Below are 23,599 nucleotides of genomic sequence, written 5' to 3' on the forward strand. Positions count from 1 at the left end.
TGGACCACTCTTTCCATACTATTCCTCACAGATTTAGGCATTATTCAGTTCTCCTGTCAAAAAGTCTTTCCATTCATGAATGTACCTCATTGTCCGTCATCTCACTGTATGTTAAAATTTCCAATAAACATCGGACAAACGGGGGAATCTCATATTATAAAACATTTTGGCCACGAGTGGTTATGACCTCATAACAAAGTTAAGCTCTGAATGTAGAATGTAAAATTTTCACTTTTCACCTACTGTGCAACTCTCAGCACTTCCTTTCTCAGCATTACTTTTCTCATTTTTGAAAAAGATTTAGGCACGGCAAAATGAGGGTGTATTTATCTAAATTAAGTGCTGGATTCTCAGGAATGGTAGAAGGGTTCCACGTGGAGTATGAATACAGAATGAAGAGCTTACCTATCCTTTTATTATTGAAAACATGCATGATCACATTACTTAACTGTTCAGTAGATTATTTCAGAATTTCCCCTTAATTTTAGATATGCTTTGGTTTTCCTTCCGGCCTTTTCGTCATTTCTATGTCTGTAAAGCCATGATAAAGAGCTATTGTCTGGTGTCAGAAAACAAAACTTGTCCTGGCTAGCTTTTCCAACCGAAGGTCATTTCCACTAACTCTTACTTTAATGAAAATTAATGATGTTATCTCAATGATTTCCTGATGCCAGTTAAGAGTTTGAATTACAGATGCCTTAGAAAATATGCCATGCTGCTGCCATTAAGCACTTAGTCTTAATATTTTTTCACTGCACTATCAAAGCTTCAATACTGCAGAAACCTGAATACCACAATGTTATCCGCTGTAGAGAGTTTGCCGTTTAAGTCTAGAGCGTCATCATTGGTCTGTAATGTCCCCAGTTTGTAATCGGTTTAATGTTGCATGACTCTGTACTGCCTTTCAAGGCATTGTGAATGAAAATTAAACTCGACAGAAAAGCAGAGACAAAGAGAAAATCTGGGTAAGATGGATTTATAAGCCGGTTCCTATGGCTGATAACCCATTGAAAGTTATAAAGAAGATAATCTGAGTTTTTTCTTTCTCCTACTGTGGTTCTCATGACATCCTATAGGTTTGCAGCATCTAAAATTAAAAATATAGCCAACTTCTAAGAGCAGAAATAAAAAAGGCACTTAACAAAACCCGTGTATTTAGTTTATTAGAGTGTGGTGGGTTGGAGAGAGCCCAAACCATAGGGCTAAATATACTGCAGTGGATAAATGTGACAGATACTCTGCAAACAAGAAATAGAGAACAATTTGCTTCTGTTCGGCAACTAAATCACACAGTGGAGAAATTCTCTACTGCCTGAAATTGTCTGCATAGAGGCACAATTGCCAGACTCATCCTTCCCACAAGATAGCTTAAAAGGTGCTCCTTCTGGACCCAGGCACCTCACCTTTGGTGAATGTACAGAAAGGTGGCATCAGATAGGGTTTGGTTGCTAAAAACTAAGAGGACCCACCATGTAACATGGCTTACAAATAAATCTACAGTCTCCTGCAGGAAAAGGCTACATACAGGCAACAGTGACAGTCAGGATATGCCTCCATGGCCACTGGCTGCCTCACAGCATGAGTACCTGAGAGGCCAGAGTAATTATTTGGTCCCTTTTCTGCAAAAAATCTGTTCCCACATGCCATGTATTATTGGGCTGACCAAAAAGTTCATTAGGGTTTTCCCAGAAGATGGGTCAGAGAAACCCGAATGAACTTTTTGGACCAGCCCAATATTGGGGGCTTCCCAGGTAGTTCAGCTCGTAAAGAATCTGCCTGCTATGCAGGAGACCCCGATTCGATTCCTGGGTCAGGAAGTTCCCCTGTGGGAGGGATAGACTACCCATTCCAGTATTCTTGAGCTTCCCTGGTGGATCAGATGGTAAAGAATCCACCTGCAATGTGGGAGACCTGGGTTCAATCCCTAGGTTGGAAAGGTCCGCTGAAGAAGGGCATGACAACCCACTCCAGTGTTCTTGCCTGGAGAATCCGGATGGACAGAGGAGCCTGGCAGGCTATAGTCCAGGGGGTCACAAAGAGTCGGACATGACTGAGCAGCTAAGCACAGCACAATATTTTGGAGGAACCCAAGGTCTCTGTTGTTTCAGAATTCAAAATATCTTGAGAACAGAGCCAAACTCAGTTTCTCTGCTTCCATGGTTTGATAGTACCAGTGCCCAACGAGAGGGGGTTCCCATAATAGGAGCCATCTTGGGCTTCCCTGGTGGCTCAGACAGTAAAGAATCCACGTACAATGCAAGAGACGCAGGTTTGATCCCTGTGTCAGGAAGATCCCCTGGAGAAGGACATGGCAACACACTCCAGTATTCTTGCCTGGGAAATCCCATGGACAGAGGAGCATGGTGGGCTACAGTCAGTCCATGGGCTCACAAAGAGTCAGACACAACTGAGCAACTAACACATGTTCTCTCCCACTGTAGTCCTGCTTGAAATGTGTCCAGCACCAGGAGTTACTAAGGAAAAGAAGGCTGAGTTCTCAGCCATGATACTCATGCTGTTAAGGAGAACCTTGGAGGTTCCACTCTCCAGTTATTGTTGCTTCCATTTCTAGTTTCCATCTTTCTCTTTCCTCCTGGATTTGGAGTCCCTTGATGTATTCTTTTTGCACTAGGAGATCTCTTCCATCAGTTTCTCTTTTCTCACTCAAAGAAAATTCTGCCTGGCCAGGTAGTCCTCTCCCAGCTCCTAATTCTCCTCGGGTTCTTTTATTTTAAGGACCCCCTGCTCTTGGTCCACTAGATATGTTGCCACCATGTGGTAACATCTTCACTATAGCTGCTGCTGCTGCTAAGTCGTTTCAGTCATGTTCGACTCTGTGCAACCCCATAGACGGCAGCCCACCAGGTTCCCCCATCCCTGGGATTCTCCAGGCAAGAACACTGGAGTGGGTTGCCATTTCCTTCTCCAGGGCATGAAAGTGAAAAGTGAAAGTGAAGTCGCTCAGTCGTGTCTGACTCTTGGCGACCCCATGGACTGCAGCCTACCAGGCTCCTCCATCCATGGGATTTCCAGGCAAGAGTACTGGAGTGGGGTGCCATTGCCTTCTCCATCACTATAGCTAGGAAATACAATTCAGAGGCAAAAAATGTTGAGTCTCCCAGGCAGATGTCGTAGGGATAGTAGTCACTCCTAAATGGACCTTGGTTTCGAAATGCCACAGAAATATCAACAGTCATCCATGGCAAATTGCTGGCTTTTCATCTTAGGCCAGTGACATATAAACTTGCTCTATTAAAGACACAGAGACAAGTGTACCATAGACCACAGTTATGGTGTGACAATGAACCTGATCAGTGGCCCTGGGATTTTCTTGTGTTCCTTGAGTGGAAGACACATGGGGCAGAATGGCTCTCACTAATGGCTGCCTGAATTAAGTTCTCATGAATATTAAATATGCATGTGTATAATTGCTGCCTCTTATGTATTTCATATACAATAAACACTTCGTACTAAGGTACCTCTGTGCTATTAGGTATCTCATCGTCCTTTAGTTCCTTTCTATCCCTTTCTGTGTTAAACATAAACATGCTGGTCCTTCCATTTTCCCCCAGCACATCTCATAAATTCTACCCATGTCAAACAAACTTCTATATTTGAAACATCTTAAAAGTTTTAACCTATGATTTACAGATTACTTGATTATTTAAAATGGAATTTAAAACTCTCAAAAGTAAATGTATATTCCATCCAGATTATCCATGTAATCTAGACATTTACATGGAAGCTTCGATATGAAGAAAATGTATCAGCGATAAATCTGAAGGTCTAAGCAACAACAACAACAAAACAACCAAATTTTTGACTTTTCAATCTCAAGGAATTAGGCCCACCAAATTCAACTTCATTTTCCTCAATGATCCAGGCATCCCAATTGTCCCTTCACTCATCTGTAGCTCTCCTCACACACTAATGAGGCCAATAGCTTTTTTTAACCCATATATATTATGACAGATGGGGTATATACCATCTAAACTTTCTACCATATTCCTTTCTACCCAGTACCTTTTACAATCCTTCATCTTCACAATGAATGACCATGCAGTGTTCATTCAGATGATGAGACGTCAGTATTCTCCAGATATGACTGGGTGAATATTCCCATAGGGTGCTTTCCCACACAGGTGCTTACTGACAGATATATCCTGTGAAACAGACTCCAAAAGACATGATGCAGTCCAGGTCACAGTCAGAACTCCCATCTCTTCACCCAGTGTGTTTGGTAGATTAGCCAGCAGTACTGCTCATGTCTTGGCTCTTTAAAGGGGCATGAGTCATAGCCAAAGGGAGCACTGTTGTTGTTCAGTCACTCAGTCGTGTCCAACTCTTTGTGACCGCATGGACTGCAGCACACCAGGCTTCCCCGTCCTTCACCATCTCCTGGAGCTTGCTCAAACTCATGTCCATCGAGTCAGTGATGCCATCCAACCATCTCATCCTCTGTCATCCCCTTCTTCTCCTGCCTTCAGTCTTTCCCAGCCAGGGAGCATATTATTCTCTTATTCTAAGCCTCTTTCTAGGTGGCTTTCTTCCCTTCAGCAACAATCTTACCTTTCTTCCTTATTGTTACATTTTAATCCAGTCTCTCCACCACCCCACCCCCATCCTCCCCACCCCGCAGAGAGTATATCTCCCTGGGCTCAGCCACTGTGCTAGTCCACATTTAGGTGGTAGCAAAATGAGACATGCCTGGACTTTGCTTTGTCCTTCTTTCCCCACTTTTTGACAAGGGCTCCCACTGGTTATTTGGCAAAACTAATACAATTATGTAAAGTTTAAAAATAAAATAAAAAAAAATCACATATTAAAAAAAAAAAAAAAGACGGGGCCATCCTATCCACTAGGCAACAAAGCATGTGTTGCGTTCAGCCCTAGTTAGGTGAGGTGTGAGAAGGGGGTAATTCAGCCCAGGAGTCCTGTGGAACTCTTGCACTTACCTTCCAACTAGCAGTCATAGTCTCTTCTTTCAGGATATTACCAGCCTTTAAGACTCTCAACTGTAGCCCCAGTCCAGGGACTACTAGTGTTGCATTGAAAAGGAAAATTACGGTAAACTAGGAGACAGCCAGAAGTTCCCCACTTGAATTATGTTTCTAATTGTAATTGTCCTCACAGATGTAGCCCATTTATCAAAAGTGCTAGTTCCCAGGTTCCTTTGGCTAGAATTCTACCTGCAGGCCAGAGAGGCTGAAACTCAATGGAAGGAGATTCTGAAATTTTAAAGCTTTTGCTCCTCCAACCAAGGAATTTAGTTTCTAGCAAACTAACCATCAGTTTGCCATCCCCTTCTAATCCATTCTTCTGGCTCCTGGAGTTCAGATTCTACCATTTTCAGATTCCAGTAGAAAGTTGTATTATTGATAACCAATTTCAAAGCCTGTACTACTTCAGACCAAGGGTAGCTTGACAACCAGCATCAGTGGTTCATTTTCATCCCTTTTATCAAAATAGTCTTCTTTTCCTTTGAAAAGAATGCCATACCCATATTTTCAGCTAAGAATGAGTTGGAGCCTTCTAAACCATCTCAGTTCTTGCACTAATTGCTTTGGGTATAACAGTTAAGCTCAAGAGCTGATGAGGACTCAAAATGAGAGTCCTTACAAATCTACAGTTCATTACAAGAGAAAGGAGAAGCCTACCATGTACCAACAACATTAAAACAGGGCCATGCGTCACAACCACAGGGTGGGGTCTGGAGAGGCCAAGTCTGAGCTCCAAGCGCCCTCTCTCTGTCAGGGCCAGAACAGGATGCACATTCTCTCTTGGATCAAGAACCACCAGTGTGAGCACAGAGCACTTGAGAAACCAGGGCTCACCCATCAGGGTCTCAGCCAGGATTGCTTATAACTGCTGGTGCCCTGGATATCTTCTCCTTATATTTGCTGTTGTTCAGTCTCCCAGTCGTGTCTGACTCTTTGCGACCCCATGGACTGCAGCATGCCAGGCCTCCCTGTCCCTCATCATCTTCTGGAGTTTGCCCAAGTTCATGTTCATTGCATCAGTGATGCCGTGCAGCCATCTCATCCTCTGACACCCTCTTCTCCTTCTGCTCTCAATCTTTCCCAGCATCATGGGCTTTTCCAATGAGTCGTCTGTTTGCATCAGGTGACAAAAATACCAGAGCTTCGGCTTCAGCATCAATCCTTCCAGTGACTATTCAGGGTTGATCTCCCTTAAGATTGACTGGTTTGATCTCCTTGCTGTCCAAAGGACTCTCAGAAGCCTTCTCCAACACCACAATTTGAAGGCATCAATTCCTTCCCATTCTGCCTTGTCTCCCTACATAGCCAATCCCAAACCCAGTGGCCTCCATGGGCCTCACTGAGACCAGGTAAAAGTGGCTAATGTTACTGCTAGCAGTAAACAACTGTGACAACCTGTAACCCATGGCTACCCATAAACACAGTGAGTCACTTCTTTTCACTACTTTGATCAAGGCTCTGCATTGTGTGGCTGGTTTTAGCAAAACATGCCTTGCCAACCTCAGAGTCTCTGAAATTAACCCTCGCAGCAAAGATAACTACATCAAAGCACATTGACTTTCTTGCTAGGCAAAGATTTTTTTGAGAAGTCCTTCAGCCTGAAGGGTAAGCCGCCTGTGGAAAGATGTGATGTCCACAACAGCCTCCTCTTCCCACAGACACCTTCTGCCCGGGCCAGAAAGTCAGCAGACACGTAGGAGTTACCCACCCTGTCTGTGTCTGTACTACTGAGGTTATGGGATTGTTGATATGTTAACACGGGGTATCCAGGTTGACCCAGAAGACAAGCCCAGGGTTGTGTTTGTGTGGGCACCACCAGCCTTATTCAAACCAACATTTTGGTGCTTTTTTTCCTCCCCGTATTATTGCTAGTAGAAAAGGGAGGGTAGTTTTCTTTTATGTACAGTCTGGAATGATTACCTCTGCCAGCCACCTTTCTTCTTTTCAGTACATGCCACCACCTGTCGTGCCATAATACCCAGAGCAAGTCTCCTCTCTGGTCTCAATTTTTCCCAACTGCCAACGCTTTTGAAAGGGGTTTTCTAGTTCACAACACTAAGGATTCTGTAAAAGACAAAAAAAATAAAATCCAGCAAAATTCCTCACTTGTGGCATATATGGAAAAGAATGGCGTGGACATTTAAACCTAGGATGTTAAGAGGGTGAAAAAGTGAAAGCATTAGTCATTCAGTTGTGTCTGACTCTTTGGGATCCCATGGACTATAGCCCACCAGGCTCCTCTGTCCATGGGATTCTCCAGGCAAGAATACTAGAGTGGGTTGCCATGCCCTCCTCCGGGGGATCTTCCCAACCCAGGGATTGAACTCGGATCTCCTGCACTGCTGGCAGATTCTTTACCTTCTGAGCCAGGTGATCAGGCACAACCAGCACCTTGGGAACCAACCATTCATGGGATCCATTGCTTGAGACCTCACCCCACCCCATCCCCTTCATTTTCTGCTTTTCTTGCTTAGCAAAGAGAACCCTGGAGAGCTGGTCATTTTTTGTCTTTCCCCCTCTGTCACCCCCAGATGGTCCCTCTGCTTCACTGGCATCCGAACCTCTAGCATCCTCTACTGTCAAAATAATTTTTGAAAGAAAAGGTATATTAGAACATACTTGTTTTTTTTTTTATATAGCTTTGAAATATATTCCCTAGTGAATACACTAAAGGAGATATATTCTTCCCCTAAATGGAAATTCCTAGTTTGAGGTAAACGGATAGTTTCACAGAATTGTGGCTGCTGGTTGCTTGTTGAGGCTTCTGGAAACAACTAATCATTATGTTTAATGTTTCATCAAAAAAATGCCAGTGTGTTCTCCAAGATGCTCATTTCGCACAGTTAAGTATATGTTTGTGTGGCAATTACGTTGCCCCTATTGATTTTCTCACGTCTTTGCAAGTCCATGGTATCGGCTATATATACCTCAATAGGAGCCTTTTACCAATTATTCCGTGAAAGTGGAGTTCTGTTTGATATGTTAATTTAAGGAAAATGTGTTCTCCAGTCTTCTGTGATGGATCATTCTCATGTTTAATGACATTTGGTTTTAGCAGAGCACACCACACAGTATTTCTCATCCCAACTATGTCATCTCCTGCTCCTATGATTTTGGAGCAGTTGCTTTGCACCCCTCTGGAGCTACTGATGCTCCTAATTTCCTATTCTGTGTGTTACCCATTCACCTGTACAGAGAAGAGAGTAGACCCCATAAAAAGAAAAGAAATGCCATTTTGCTGTTGGTTGTTCATGTCCATCACACAGGGAAATTAGACTCTTCATACCAAAGTGAGTCTTACAGATTCTCATTTGTTAGCTCTTATATCCATGGATATAAAGCAAAATATCTATCATGATTAAGGAAAAGTAACAACAACAACAACAACAACAACAAAAAACCAGTAGAGAAACTTCAAACCACCCACTGCTTCCCTCAATATATAAAGAAACATGTTGGGAATATTGGTATTTGGAGGAAGTCTGGTCTTCTTTTCTGCTGATGAAAATGGTGTGCTGATTACGTACACCTCAAAACCTGTCCTGAGAGGAAGTCACGCACATAGCAGAGAGGATGAAAGTTGTCTCTCTCTGATCTCCCATACAGTCCCCACTCAGTCTTCCCCTCCTCCTGTCCCCCTACCGCCTTGTATTGTTTTTTTTTTTTAATCTGTTTTCTTTTTCCTACCTCCCTCCATTTCAAATCAAGTTATGTTCCTTTCTGCCACTTGAAACACAGTCTCGGCTTCCATGTAAAGAGGTCATTCCTTTATCTTGAGAGTATTTTTAAGCAAAACAGTGGGGAGCTTTGCTTTGATAGGATGAGTGCTCCATCAGGGTATTGTAGAGAGACTGGTCCATGGACATAGAGGGCTTTACTCACTGGGATGAAAGACAAAGAAAAAAAAAAAACAAAAACACTTGCATCCACCATGAGGTCTCTTCATGCTTCCAGGGAAACTTCAAAAGGGTACTGTTTTCCTTTTTGAAAAGAGAAAAACGTGCAGTACATAGGTATTAACCTACACAGGTATTAACCACTATTTTGGGGTTTTGTCCTTAACATTTAATTAGAACTAGCCACAAACAGTAACTAGGAAAATACATTAAAGCCTTAAATTTGCATCTGTTTAGTACAGGGCAGCCTGTTTACTGACTGGCATGGCTGTGTTTATCTGAAGTTATGTTTAGAATTTTGTTGCCTCCTCCCCCAGAATGCGTGAGAAATTTACTTAATTACCATTGACTCTCTCTTTCTCTCTCAAAGGACTGAGAATGCAGACCAGAGCTTAGCTGTATAAGGTCTCATAAAAGCAAAGCTGTTGCATTCTCAATTTGGCTAATAAATTGACTTTAGAGAAAACCATCTTCCCAGGACCCTTGGTAGTAAAGCTTATGATTTGCTGATGTTGGACAAGGTTGAGGTTTCACTTTGGATACATGTTTGTCTTTTGGTATACCATTAAATACCACCTTAGATGATGGAAACCTCCCACTTCCCACCAAACTTACAAAGTTCTTGTCCTGTGCTGTGCTCAGTTGCTTCAGGCATGTCCAACTCCTTGCAACTCCATGGACTGTAGCCCAACAGGCTCCTCTGTCCATGGAATTCTCCAGGCAAGAATACTGGAGTGGGTTGCCATTTCCTTCTCCAGGGGATCTTCCCAAGCCAGGAATCGAATTTCACGCATCTCCTGCATGAAATACATAGTAGGTGAAAGGAGAAACAAGTGAGCCTGACATCTGAAAACTGGATAGGTGACGCACTTATTTAGTTTGTCTATAGAAAATTTTAGTGACGTTGAGTATTTTTCACCTAGTGTTAGTGTAGCAAGAGAAATTAGGAAGTGACTGATATTTCAAGGAGAAAAATACTTAATGATTATAAATGCATAGCTGGAAATCGAATTTATACAACCCTAACCATACAGATTAATCAAACTGACCTTCTCTGATACTAATACAAGAAATTCCTGTTAGGAACCTTTGAAAATCTCTAGTAAAACAGTTTTTCCCCCCCTGTGATTTGGGTGGAAATAACTCTGTTCCTATAGAACACTATGGGTCCCTTTAACTCCCCAAAATTGCCCAATAGTTCCTACATAAGTACTGTCTCTTCACTCATTCTTCACCCATTGCCAAGTGAGACTTCAGAACAACCTCTGAGCTTGTGAATAAGTGAATAAGTGAAAGTCTCTCAGTCGTGTCTGACTCTTTGCGACCCCATGGACTACACAGTCCATGGAATTTTCTAGGCCAGAATACTGGAGTAGGTAGGCTTTCCCTTCCCCAGGGGATTTTCCCAACCCAGGGATCTAACCAGGGTCTCTTGCATTGCAGGTTGATTCTTTACCTTACTGATCAAACTCATAGCCAAGGGATGGGAAGAAGACACTTCAATAAGAGAGGGTAGGGTTCGGGTTTGGTGTTTACTGAAGGGTACAAGACCGTCCTACTGAAGGGTACAAGACCGTCCTCCTAGGATTGTCAGAAACAGTGACAGAGGGTTTTCCCCTTGAAATGACCGATGATGTTCTGTGGCTCTTGCAGTGGATCTTTTGAGCCTGTCAGCCGCATGTGATGCCTTGGACCAGCACAACCTCAAGCAAAACGACCAGCCCATGGACATCCTGCAGATCATTAACTGTTTGACCACTATTTATGACCGCCTGGAGCAAGAGCACAACAATCTGGTCAACGTCCCTCTCTGCGTGGATATGTGTCTCAATTGGCTGCTGAATGTTTATGATACGTACGTATGGCAGGCTTTCTCCAGACTCTACCATGGGAGGCTTAGTTTACAGAACGGTGACGGTGTAATTAGCATCACAGTAGGGCTTTGGTCTAGAAATATGGTCCTCAGGATGAAAGTTTCATGAAGCTGTGTGACCAAATGCTATCCCTGTGATTAATCATTTTTGCATTTAATGGAACCAAAAAAATGTTTTGATATGCTGGGAGGTAAAGAACTAGGATGTAGATTGCACTCAAATTAGAAAGCAGACAAAACCTCGAGATACTCATTTTTCCAGTAGTAGGATGAGTTAGCGTGTAGCCATTGGTTCTTGCCCTTGCTAGCTTGTGTATCTTGACCACCCTCTTTGGGTGCGGCTCCTTCTACCCAAAGAGATGCGCTCCTGGAGGTGCGACACTCCTGTCCCCAGCTCCAAATAGTGTTAGCTGATACTCAAGAGATTTTTGCAGAGGAGTGTGAATGGTTATGCAAAAAAAAAAAAAAAAAGCCCTTAATACAGCAAATTCAGATCCTCAAACCGAGGAATTCTATTTGTTTTTGTTTTTGTTTTTAATATATATAAATAAGGATTGACGAAGTTTTAGTTTGGCACCTCTGTTCATCCCTCTATCTGAGAGAGTACTTGTTTTTATCTTTGGGATTGCTGCCCCCCCCGCCAGTTTTGTCTTGAGCTTAATGAAGACAACTGAGGAAGGTAGCAGCAGGAATTGGTCTTAATTTCAACTGAATTCTTCTTAGACATCAAACTCATTATATGCCTGATTTCACATGTCAGCAAGAACATATTCCACATTTAGAAATCTGGGAAGCTTTTCTTAAAGGAGTCGCATAGCAACTATTTTGGTTTTGCCTTTGCTGTAGATTTCTACTACCTCCTGGATTAAAATGTATACCTTTTTTTTTCCTTTGTTATTTTGCTAAGATAGTGCTTGTTAAATTCCAAGGCTATTGAATTCTCATCATTATCTACCAAGCCCTTGATCATGTCGGATTTTAATTGCAGATTATACTTACATTAGCTTTGAGAAGGGTTTCTATTCAGGTCTTCCCTCAAATATATTTCAGTACCCATTTTCTTTGCAGATGATGTACAAATGAATTCTGAGTATATGACTTCTCTTCTCTATGCCTGAAAATTATTTGGGGACAATGTTAACTCCTTGAAGACCTGAGTTACAGTATAAAATTTGTGAAACTTTTGATTTGCCTTTTTAAAGAGAGAAAATGGTAAAAACTTTCCAGTGATAATACTTTTTCATGAATGTATTAGGACCCAGGATTTCTGTTTGACTAACATATTTAGTAAATTATACCAGTTGCAAGCTGAGCATGTTGTTCACTAAAAGTAACCACTCTTGAGACCTATCCTTTGCAGTTATTCTATAGACTTTTTTTTGAACCAGGATATATGGTTCAGTTGTTTTTCATAACAAAATAAAAGCTGAAAATGATCAAAAGACAGGTTTTACAAAATGAAAAACTTGTGCCTTCCCCATGGATACAATGAACTTGTTAATAAATTTGTCATGTGGAATGGTTTGTATGTAAAGTAAAAGCATATGTATGTTAAAACATTGTTATAGCAATAGGATATTTTAAAATTGCTCCTTAAGATCATCTGTTCCAATGCCCTCTAATAGATTGTATCATATTTTTTCTTATAGAGATAAATGTTCATATTTTATACTATGTGTCTTGTGGCCTGAAGTGACTAATTTTCTTCTCAGTAAGAAGCAATCTGATGAAAAGCTAAATGAGTGTTGAAGAGGGCAGAACAGTTAGTTGCTGGTAATTTTTTGGCTTCAGTAACCAAAGTTGGGTAAATTGCTTAGCACATACTAGTAATTCTTCCCCTTATCTACTTAAACCCAGGTGGCTCTCCGAAGATAAATAAAAGAATCTTTTTCTTATTTTATGTAGAGAAATGCTTACCATTCGAGTAAGGTCTTTTAGAAACTGAAAACTTGGTAAATGTTCACCGGTCAAGTTGGTCAGATTTCCATTTCATTCTAGGTCATCAGCCAAATAGATAATGAACTCAGAAACGTTAATGATCTTAATAAAACAATGGTCAATAGAGTTCCTACATCCAAGTTTTTTTTTTTTCCTTAACTAAGAAGTGTTTATCTTTCAAGAAAGTGTCAGTAATTGTTTTCTGCTTTGATTATTCATAATAGGGGACGAACAGGGAGGATCCGGGTCCTGTCTTTTAAAACTGGCATCATTTCTCTGTGTAAAGCGCATTTGGAAGACAAGTACAGATGTAAGTCATGTGTACTCTTTTATTAATGTTGGCTAATTACCCCAGTTCTAGATGGGGAATGACACAGTGTTCTTCGTTGACAGCAGGTTCCTCGTGTAAGATGTAAAACTACTCTTAGACAGGCATAAAATTTGGTTTGTGCCGTTCTCTGTCAGACATGAAATTGTAGGTATTTAAGTAGAGAACGAGGATTAGCTTCTCCAGTACGAGTATTATTTTACATTACATCGACTGTGTCTGAATAAAACACATGTTCCTCGGGGATAAAGTCTGATTTCCTAACCCCTTTGTCTAAGTCAGAAAAAATAAATGTGAAGGTTTAATCCATGCACATGCCTCATATTTGGATTCTTATTTAAAGAGTACTATCTGGCATTCATGTTCAACAAACCTTGTTTATTTTATAATCATCTTACTGCGAATTGTACTGACATATCCAATTCTGTGATGTGATTAATGTTTTATTATTTGAGAGACAGCTTGCCATTTCTTACAGGGTAAATATCACCTTACAGAATTTCCTTTTGATTAGCCATTGGGCTCTTCTGTGTAAAATTTGTAAATCCAAATTAAAAGCAAATGCTAGCAGAGGGATGGTTGAGGTGACGAAGCAACCGTTCATTCCCATTGTGAAGGCATGTACTTGTTTTTCCCCTTTAAATGCTCATGAGAAATCTTTTTGGTAGGAATATTAAACAAACCTAGTATATCTTGTCTTTTCTCTTTTCCCCTAAGGCCTAGCCACACAGGGATGTGGAGATGTGCTGAGCTTAAGGATAGGCAGAAGATAAAAGAGATTGAATTCCTCCAAAGCCATTCTGTGTCCTACTGCTCATTTCCCCCCTAGGAGTAAACCACAGAATACACAAGCTCTTTTAGCTCTCACTTTTATGTAGTTTCCACTTGAGTTTTTCTCATCCTAAGAACCCAAGAAAAAAGAACAGCTTTTGTTAGCTGTTTGAAAATATGTTTTGGATGAAACAGAATATTTCTGTGGGCTTTCGTCCTTTAAATATTGTAGCTACTTGTTGTAGGTTAGCTTTTACTCTAAGCTTGCTAATGGTAAAGTACCAGCACATCATAATACTTACTTGATAAACCAAGGACGCTTCCAGCCTGTGTTTCAACTATTATACTAAGAGGGAACAGGTTGGAGGTTGGCCAAACAAAAAATATTAACTTCAAACTGGGATGTTTGAAGGTAATTCATAATTTTGAAATTTTGTGGATGTACTGGAGAGCTGGGGGGTTGGTGTGTGGGAGATCTCAAGTATTTTCACTGCTATCTGAAATAAATATCCCATTCAAACATTGAATTTCTGAATGTTTAAAGTATGCATATGAGTAGGAAAAGCTTTCATGGATTGACTTTCTTGGCAACTTTTATTTAAATATAAGATAGGATTAAAATAATTAGATTTCTGAGATCAAAAGCTGTTACAAGTGTTCAGTGCATTCATTCATTCTGTGAATCCACCTATTTGGGGCACCTGCTATCATTCAGGGGCTGCTCTTCTGCTCCACCCATTTCTAGCACACAGTTGCTGTGTGGTCCCGATTTTGATATATTTTGGGATCTGATGTCCACAGGGGATAGCTCTTTGGGCCCACTCTATGTTTCTTAATGCTAAAACATTTATTGTATGATGTAGGTCATGTCCTATATATAAACTATTTTCCAAAGGATTATGTTCTGGCTTAGGAAAAAGTCACATGTCAGAACTGTATGTAAACTCTCATTTCTTACAGGGCTATGGTTTACTTAAACATTGTCACACTTCATATATACACAGTGGTGATTAACTTTATCCATAAAAGTAATAAATGTGCAGATTAGTGTACAGTAGAAGCAACCCGTCTGGGCAAGTAGGGAACCCCTCTCTCCTCTTGAGAATTGGTACTGGAATTGAGCAGGTGGTTTAGTTGTGCTGGCATCTACTTGGTGCTACTTTTTCATTGCTGGAATTCTCTTCTTCCTCCTGTAGACCTTTTCAAGCAAGTGGCCAGTTCAACAGGATTTTGTGACCAGCGCAGACTGGGCCTCCTTCTACATGACTCTATCCAAATCCCAAGACAGTTGGGTGAAGTTGCATCCTTTGGGGGCAGTAACATTGAGCCAAGTGTCAGGAGCTGCTTCCAATTCGTAAGTTATTCACATTCTTGAGTAGCATGTTTATTCTTTTGCATTTTGGGAATTAATGGAAAACCATGGAACTGTAGTTTCTCACATTAGCTCTCCTGTAGGCATGTAGGTAGGGGATTTTTGAAACCTCTGTGGGCAGTGGCTTCTGGAACTGTGGGTTTGGGGAGAGAGGACAGTGCACAGGAAGGGAAAGAAGCCTGTGACCAGAGCCAGAACCACACGGGCTCCTAGGATGTTGGTGGGAACGTGAATCTGCAGTGATTCAGCTAGGGAAGAAATAAATCTCCGGCCAAAGACATCCTTTGTAAAACAAGAAAATGACCTCTGTAGGTGAGTTTCATGGTCTCTTACTTTTTTCCCTAACCTAATACTGTCATCATAACCTTCTTTTCAGTAACTGTTGGTAAACAGTTGACACAGCTATCATTTTTTTAATCTTTCCTATTGTAATGCCAAAGAATGTTCAAACTACTGCACAACTGCACTCATCTCACACACTAGTAAAGTAATGCTCAAAATTCTCCAAGCCAGGCTTCAGCAATAGGTGAACTGTGAACTTCCAGATGTTCAAGCTGGTTTTAGGAAAGGCAGAGGAACCAGAGATCAAATTGCCAACATCCACTGGATCATCGAAAAACCAAGAGTTCCAGAAAAACATCTATTTCTGCTTTATTGACTATACCAAAGCCTTTGACTGTGTGGATCACAATAAACTGTGGAAAATTCTTCAAGAGATGGGAATACCAGACCACCTGACCTGCCTCCTGAGAAACCTGTATGCAGGTCAGGAAGCAACAGTTAGAACTGGACATGGAATGACAGACTGGTTCCAAATAGGAAAAGGAGTACGTCAAGGCTGTGTATTGTCACCCTTCTTATTTAACTTCTATGCAGAGTACATCATGAGAAACGCTGGGCTGGATGAAGCACAAGCTGGAATCAAGATTGTCAGGAGAAATATCAATAACCTCAGATATGCAGATGACACCACCATTATGGCAGAAAGTGAAGAAGAACTAAAGAGCCTGTTGGTGAAAGTGAAAGAGGAGAGTGAAAAAGTTGGCTTAAAGCTCAGCATTCAGAAAACGAAGATTATGGCATCTGGTCCCTTCACTTCTTGGCAAATAGATGGGAAAAAGTGGAAACAGTGGCTGACTATTTTTTTTGGATCCAGAATCACTGCAGATGGTGATTGCAAACATGAAATTACAAGATGCTTACTCCTTGGAAGGAAAGTTATGACCAACCTAGACAGCATATTCAAAAGCAGAGACATTACTTTGCCAACAAAGGTCTGTCTAATCAAGGCTATGGTTTTTCCAGTGGGTCATGTATGGATATGAGAGTTGGACTGTGAAAAAAGCTGAGCACCGAAGAATTGATGCTTTTGAAGTGTGGTGTTGGAGAAGACTCTTGAGAGTCCCTTGGACTGCAAGGAGATCCAACCAGTCCATCCTAAAGGAGATCAGTCCTGGGTGTTCATTGGAAGGACTGATGTTGAAGCTGAAACTCCAATACTTTGGCCACCTGATGTGAAGAGCTGACTCATTTGAAAAGACCCTGATGCTGGGAAAGATTGAGGGAAGGAGGAGAAGGGGACGACAGAAGATGAGATGGCTGGATGGCATCACTGACTCAATGGACATGATTTTGGGCAGTTTCCAGGAGTTGGTGATGGACAGGGAGGCCTGGTGTGCTGCAGTTCATGGAGTCGCAAAGAGTGGGACACGACTGAGCAACTGAACTGAACTGATTGTAGTTTTGACATTCATCTATTCTTCCAAGGGCTGGATGCTGCCTTTCCATAGGCTTAACAACCAAGTCAGAGGTTCATGCTTCCATTCATGTCTGTCAGTAGGTTGGCACACTCCTGTCCATTCTCTTTTGCATCCTGCTCCAGTGCTTTTTCTGCACCATCATCCATGTCCCCACAAATATCCTCTTCCTCCCAAGTGCCTCATCACTTCATGGATAGACATTTAGGTTGTTCCCCCTTTTTGGTAAGATAGATAATGCTGCAGTGAACATCTTTATGCAGTTAGCTCTTTTCTTTGATTCAAGTTTTTCCCTTAGGATAAATTCTTAGGAATGGGATTACCAGATATAAACAGTTTTCTAGCTTTTGATAAGTATTACCACATGGCTTTTGGTCAAAAGATGCTCCTATTTGTAATACCACCAGTACTCAAGGAAGAGATATTTGCAGTTGTACATTATTTGCAGTGTTCTTAATGTTTTTTAAATCCTAAGAACTACAGATGTATGGGGTTTCTCATTCCATTCTAATCTCATTACTGACAGAACTAGGTGAATAAGTAACTGGGCTAGACCTGTATATAGTCTTACCACAGACTCAGATAAAACTATAGAAGGCTTTGTTGGCAGAATATTTACATATTTAAAGCAATTTTAGCATTCACTTAATAGTTAACTGGGCAGATTAAAGAAATGCACATATATGAAGGCTGTTTACATACACTGTTCGGATTGTTTTGCCCAAATTATGGCAAATTAACTACAAAAGTAAAACAGATGTGGAGAAATACATGTTTTTTTTTTTTTTACCTCATACTGTAATCTCCCAAAACATGAATAGACTATCACTTTCTCTGGGTTTTTTCTTATGTGTTGCTATATTAGCATTTCTCCTCCAGAACATAGACACAAGTAACTCCCATACAATGAGTATAAATGACCACAAATAATCCAGATTCATTTTTTTTTCCAAATCCTATTGCAAAACAACTTGCAGTGACCTACTTTTTCTCCCTCAGTATTGTTTTTTCTTTAGTCAAGTTTCAGTGACTTTTTACAGTCTTACTGTGAAACACACACATACAGAGTGTTCATATACACATATATTTGTACAGTTGTGTGTGTCGTGTGACTGGGGTTGAGTGCGAGGGTCAGAGCACACACCTGCCGACAACCATCTGTATTCAGTGATGGGTCCTGCCTTGAAGTCAGGTGGGCTGGCCTCAGGGCCGCTGCAACCATTATCTCATTACCTTGCAGGACTGACATTGCCACCTCCCCTGGACTCTGGTTCTCGCTGTCTTTTTTTTTTTTTTTAATCTGACATTTAACATGTAAATTGAAGGGTTGGGACATATTGATTTGATACATTTCTATATTGTAATAAGATTGCCATTGTAGCAGTAGTTAGCACTATCAGGTCATAGAATTACCATTTCTCTTTCATGGTGTGAAGAAGTAAGCTCTGGCCTTTGACTGTCTTGAACTTGGTGGTCAGGACCAGAGGCTCCTGAGCAGAAATTCTGCTTTCCATTGGGCTGTCTTCTCATCAGGAGCCAGCTCCGTCCCTGTCAGCCCGTTGCATTCTGCTGTGGGATACCTGCTTTCTTCATTCACCTGCTGCCTCTTGTTTCACCACATCCCTGTAACAGCTACACTCTATTTTCAGCATTAGAACCCTGGCAGCTCAGACAGTAAAAATATTTGCCTGCAATGCAAGACACCTGGGTTCAATCCCTGGGTTGGGAAGATCCTTTGGAGAAGGGAATAGTAACCCACTCCAGGCAAGTAGCAAGTATTCTTTCCTGGAGAATCCCATGCACAGAGGAGCCTGGCAGGCTACAGTCCATAGGATCTCAAAGGGTCGGACACGACTAAGCGACTAAGCACGCGCAATCGCTGTATGACACCATCCTTAGAAATCTCCCATTTCTTTCCCTGGTTCACGGAATGGCTCCTGATTTCTCTGCTTCACTCTCAGACCTTTCCTGATCTGTCTCCATAGTTGCCCATGGTTTGCTTTCACTACCAAGTAACAGCTTCTGACTGCTACTATTTGTACTGACCATGTTTGTGTACATAATATTGTTATGACTGCTACTGATGATAGTATTTTTTAAGCTTTGTTTACACAGTTCTCTCATTTAATCTTCCCCAACCCTTTGAGGAGAACAGAATTGGCAGGCTTGGATTCAGGGTTGTTTTTATTGTTGTTTCAGTAGGTGAATAGTTTATCAGTGGCCCCTGCATTGCATTTCTTCAGCTGGTGGGAGAGTCTGATTCCTAGTCCAGCGAGCACTTCCCTCTCCTCCCCGCTGGGTCATGTTCCTCCTCATCCCCAAATATGCTCTTTTAAAAAATTTTCTATTTATCTCATTTGTATTTGGCTGCGCTGGGTCTTCACTGCTGCATGGGCTTTTTTCTAGTTGGGGTGATGGGGGCTTCTCCTTGCAGTGACTTGTTGCAGTGGCTTCTCTTGTTGCATGGCACGGGTTCTAGGCACGTGGGCTTCAGTAGTTGCAGCTCCCAGGCTCTAGAGCACAGGTTCAATAGTTGTGGCGCATGGGCTTAGTTGCCCCACAGCATATGGGATCTTCCCAGACCAGGGATCACACCTATCTCCTGCATTGGCAGGCCAATTCTTTACCCCTGAGCCACCAGGGAAGCCCAATACACTCTTTTTGATATTAAGACTCTCCAGCTTCCCAAGGTGAAATAACAGGCATATTTTCTAGGTCTCTGCCAAAATACAAGATGCCATAACAAAACAGGGAACATAGGAGCGTTGGGGAGAAGAGGATGCCTCATTTTAAGACGTTGAGTATTGGCAAGCCGGATATTGCTGGAAGAATGTTGGACACGTTCTGTAGGTACAGAGCTGGGCAAGGTTTAAATGACTCAGATTTGGAGACCCACTCGCCTTGCTAGTCACTGGTGGTCTGCTTGAACAGATCCATTGTGAATTCTTCCTTCAGAATTGGCATCCTCTCCCCGTCAGCCTTTTCCTCAGCCGGGAGCTCTGGCGTCAGCTTGCCTTTCGGAAGCTGTGCAGGTTGCATGAAAATTCAGTGTTTGCTGTAGGGAAAGATAGCAGGAGTGAACAATGCCCTCTGCCCTTTGTTTGAAGCATTTAAGACCTTGGGAATGAGGCCGGGCTGGTGGCTCGAGCATGCCGGCGCTCAGAGGCTGCTCTGTCTACCAGCCCCAGGAAGTGAACGGCAGTAAAAGTACTTGTTTCTCTTACAAATACATTCCCTGCCTCACAGAAGAAGTTGACTTCAGTCTACACTCTTTTTATGTCCTTTGTCTTTTTGTCACCGACTCGAAAACTTCCTTCTTTACAAGTTGGTAACTGTCAGCTTCTGGCTCAAGAGAAGGGCCTGGCAGACACAGGAGGAGAGTGGTGTTTGCACATGTGGTGCCCGCTGGGTGATCTTTTTATAGGTTTCCTATATACTTAATACCATTGAACTGTTCAGTTAGAGTGGTTAATATAGTACATTTTATAGTATGTGTATCTTACCACCATAAAAAATACTGGGGAAAAAAACACAAAAACTTTTTAAAAGAAAGAGGAAAATAAATCCCCAAGTCCAAAGAAAATGCTTTGCCTATTTTAAAATCAGTGTAGGTCCATCAAGGTATTTATCCATGAAGCCCAGAAATGAAGTCATGCCTATGAATTTTAAAAGAGAAAATTCACTATCAATGTATGGGTTTGACAGTAGTATCTTCATTGATATTAAATGGGGAAACAGATCTGTTTCTACCTTCAAAGGATATGACAGTCAACATGTGTACTGGAAAAATGACTCATTTGGGCAGTAGTAGACCTGAGGATTTGAAACTAGTTTGTTTTGGAAATACAGCTTCAATTAATGCATCATCGGGTTGATTGGCTCTCATATTCCATGAAACTATCCCTGTTGACAGAATAGATTGATCCTGCGACCATGGGAAGGCCAGATCTGCTCCTGGCAGTGAGTCACACAGAGCACCTTAAAGAGCGTAAGACATTGTCCACATGCCTCCTTTTTCAGATGAGAAAACTGAAACCCAGAAAGGCAGAGTGAATATATTCTTCATTCTGCAATTATATTTATGTCAGAATGAGACATCCGGCCCAAGTTCCCTGTGTTCCAAGCTAGTATTTCCTTCTGCTAAACCATGTGAGTAGAAATAAATGGCTATAGCCAATTCAAATACTAGACTGAACTAAGGAAGTGTTTATAAATAGTCTTTTATATGAATTTTAGGTTATAATAGGATATGTGGATAAATGAACACTCCTACCCCAACACATGTACACACACACACACACACTCACTCACATTCTATGTTCTTTATTGAAAATACTCTAATCCCAATTACAGGTATCTAAGTTCTACCTCCAGATGAAATCAAATAATGTTTCCTCTTAGTTGGGAAGCACTTCACACTTTTAAGTGACTCCAGAGAGAGTCACGTATCTGTAAACTGGTCCTTGGCAGTGCCGTGAGAGGTACTCACCTCCCCCCGCCCCCAATAGTCTTTGTAGCATCTTCTTCTGTAAACATTTTAAGGACTTCATTGTTTAGATAGCATTGAGTGCATCAAGTTTGTATTCAATATGCTTCACCTGCAAGAGCTTGCATGTCAAAATCTGTTTATTTTACATCTGTTTTCTGCCTCCCATTGTATTTATGCATTCAAAATGAATAAGTTGCTTTTTCATCTGTCCTCTGGATTTTTATATTCATATGACAAAAATGAATATCATCTCAGCACAGTTGCTCTAATACAGAAATGGGAATAAATTACAGCCTCAATTGTTGAGAACAAGTGTGTATGTGTATGTAAATAACAAATCATTGCAGGACATCTGGAGTAGTGAGTGGCAGAGTGGTTAGGCATGTAGGTCCTGAAGTTGACTGCCCAGATTCAAATACCAGCTCTGCTATTTGCTGGGCACGCAACCTTGGACACATTTCTTGAGCTTCCTGGCCCCTAAGTACCTGGAGCACTTTGGAGGGTTAAATGAGCTAATACAGGTGGGGCACTTAGAGAGGTGGGCACATGTTATTCACTTAGTCATGTCCGACTCTTTGTGACTTCATGGACCGTAACCTGCCAGGCTCCTCTGTCCATGGGACTTCCCAGGCAAGAATACTGGAGTGAGTTGCCATTTCCTTCTCCAGGGGATCTTCCTGACCCAGGGATCAAACCCTGGTCTCCTGCATTGCAGGCAGATTCTTTATTCTGAGCCACCAGGGAAGCAGTAGGTACTTAACTGAGCCTTAGTTATGATTATCTAAAATGTATTTTGGGCTTTCCAGATGGGGCTAGTGGTAAAGAACCTGCCTGTCAATGCAAGAGATGTAAGAGATATGGGTTCAAACCCTGGGTTGGGAAGACCTCCTGGGGGAGGTCATGGCAACCCACTCCAGTATTGCCTGTGAATCCAGTGGACAGAGGCACCTGGTGAGCTACAGTTCATAGGGTCACAAACAGTCAGACACAACTGAGGTAACTTTAGCACGCACAAAGTGTCTTTTAACATGAGAATAGCCCACCAAGATGAACAATTCTTTTGCTCACAACTAAGCATCTGTAGATTAGATTCTAGAGAATCTTGAAATGGTGTTAAAATACCATGCCAAGACACTTCTTAACCAGTTTGACAGCCTTATTTATGCCAGTTGATCACATCTTATATTTTCCATCCTTAAAATAACTCCTAAAAATTCCACTTTGCTTAGGTCTCTTTGGGCTGTTTGTTGAGTAATCAAAATATGGACCCTTTGGTCCCACTGACATTCCTTTTACACCTGCTTGGACTGATGGGTATGGTATAAGTTTCTAGGACTTGGTATATATATAAGCAATATGTATAAGCAGAGGTAGCATCACCAAGTTTCTACTGGGCCTGCTGATGGACACTTAGAATTCCTGCAAACTTTTAGGAAATCTTTTATCAGGGTATTATCAGCATTATCTTGAGTCAACTATTGGTTTTTATTGCTATTATTTTTTTCTGTTTTGACTATAAGCTTTGGTGAGTTTACCTTCATAATTATCCATTTAATATATTGTGGTTTATGTGCTTAAATTTCTCCATGTGGAGTGATAGGTATTTTTTCCACCAGCTTTTAAAGATAGGTTTGTAATGGAATTGAAACCTGTTTCATTTATATACCTCTTACTAAGGAAAAACACTTGTCATTCTGTTTCTCCTTTTCACCCTTCTAAAGGAGTAGTCTTTGTTAGAATCAAATTTTTCCATCCTTCTGCCCTCCCTCCTGTATCCCCGCCTTTGCTACAAAAGCTGAAGCAGAGGTTCTAATGAAAAAAACCTTTATTTTTTTTTTTGAGAGCCACACCTGCATTTGGAAGAGTATTCTGGACTCCCTCTGATTAGTTCACCATTAATTCTAATTCACATTGATAGGTACCCCTAAAGCTCATAGAAACAAGGAGACATGAATTCAACAGTTACCGTTTTCTTCTTTCCCATCTTTGTCACTGGCAAAATGGATTTATTTAAATCTTTCTTTTTACATAGATTATGTAAGATGAATCAAAGTGCAAAAATCTTGGGGTACCCTTATCTTATATCTAGGGTCCTTAGTATGTCTGGGTGCATTAACAGCTAAAGGTGGGTTTTTGTTTTGTTTTGTTTTGTATTTTTCTTTGGGTTTTTGAGGA

The 23,599-nt window shown here is 41.4% G+C and overlaps 1 protein-coding gene across 8 annotated transcripts in view; it reads left to right on the forward strand.

Moving 5' to 3' along the window:
* Window positions 1–23,599, forward strand: part of DMD (dystrophin) — a 2,389,494-nt gene that overhangs the window by 2,277,759 nt on the left and 88,136 nt on the right. For all 8 annotated transcript variants that reach the window (XM_055564496.1, XM_055564495.1, XM_055564498.1 and 5 more), the window contains 3 exons: window positions 10,550–10,751; window positions 12,932–13,017; window positions 15,003–15,160. In XM_055564496.1, the coding sequence (XP_055420471.1) occupies window positions 10,550–10,751; window positions 12,932–13,017; window positions 15,003–15,160 (446 nt within the window). The remainder of the gene's footprint in view (window positions 1–10,549; window positions 10,752–12,931; window positions 13,018–15,002; window positions 15,161–23,599) is intronic.

The sequence above is a fragment of the Bubalus kerabau genome, chromosome X (assembly GCF_029407905.1).
Source record: "Bubalus kerabau isolate K-KA32 ecotype Philippines breed swamp buffalo chromosome X, PCC_UOA_SB_1v2, whole genome shotgun sequence".
Taxonomy (NCBI): domain Eukaryota; kingdom Metazoa; phylum Chordata; class Mammalia; order Artiodactyla; family Bovidae; genus Bubalus; species Bubalus kerabau.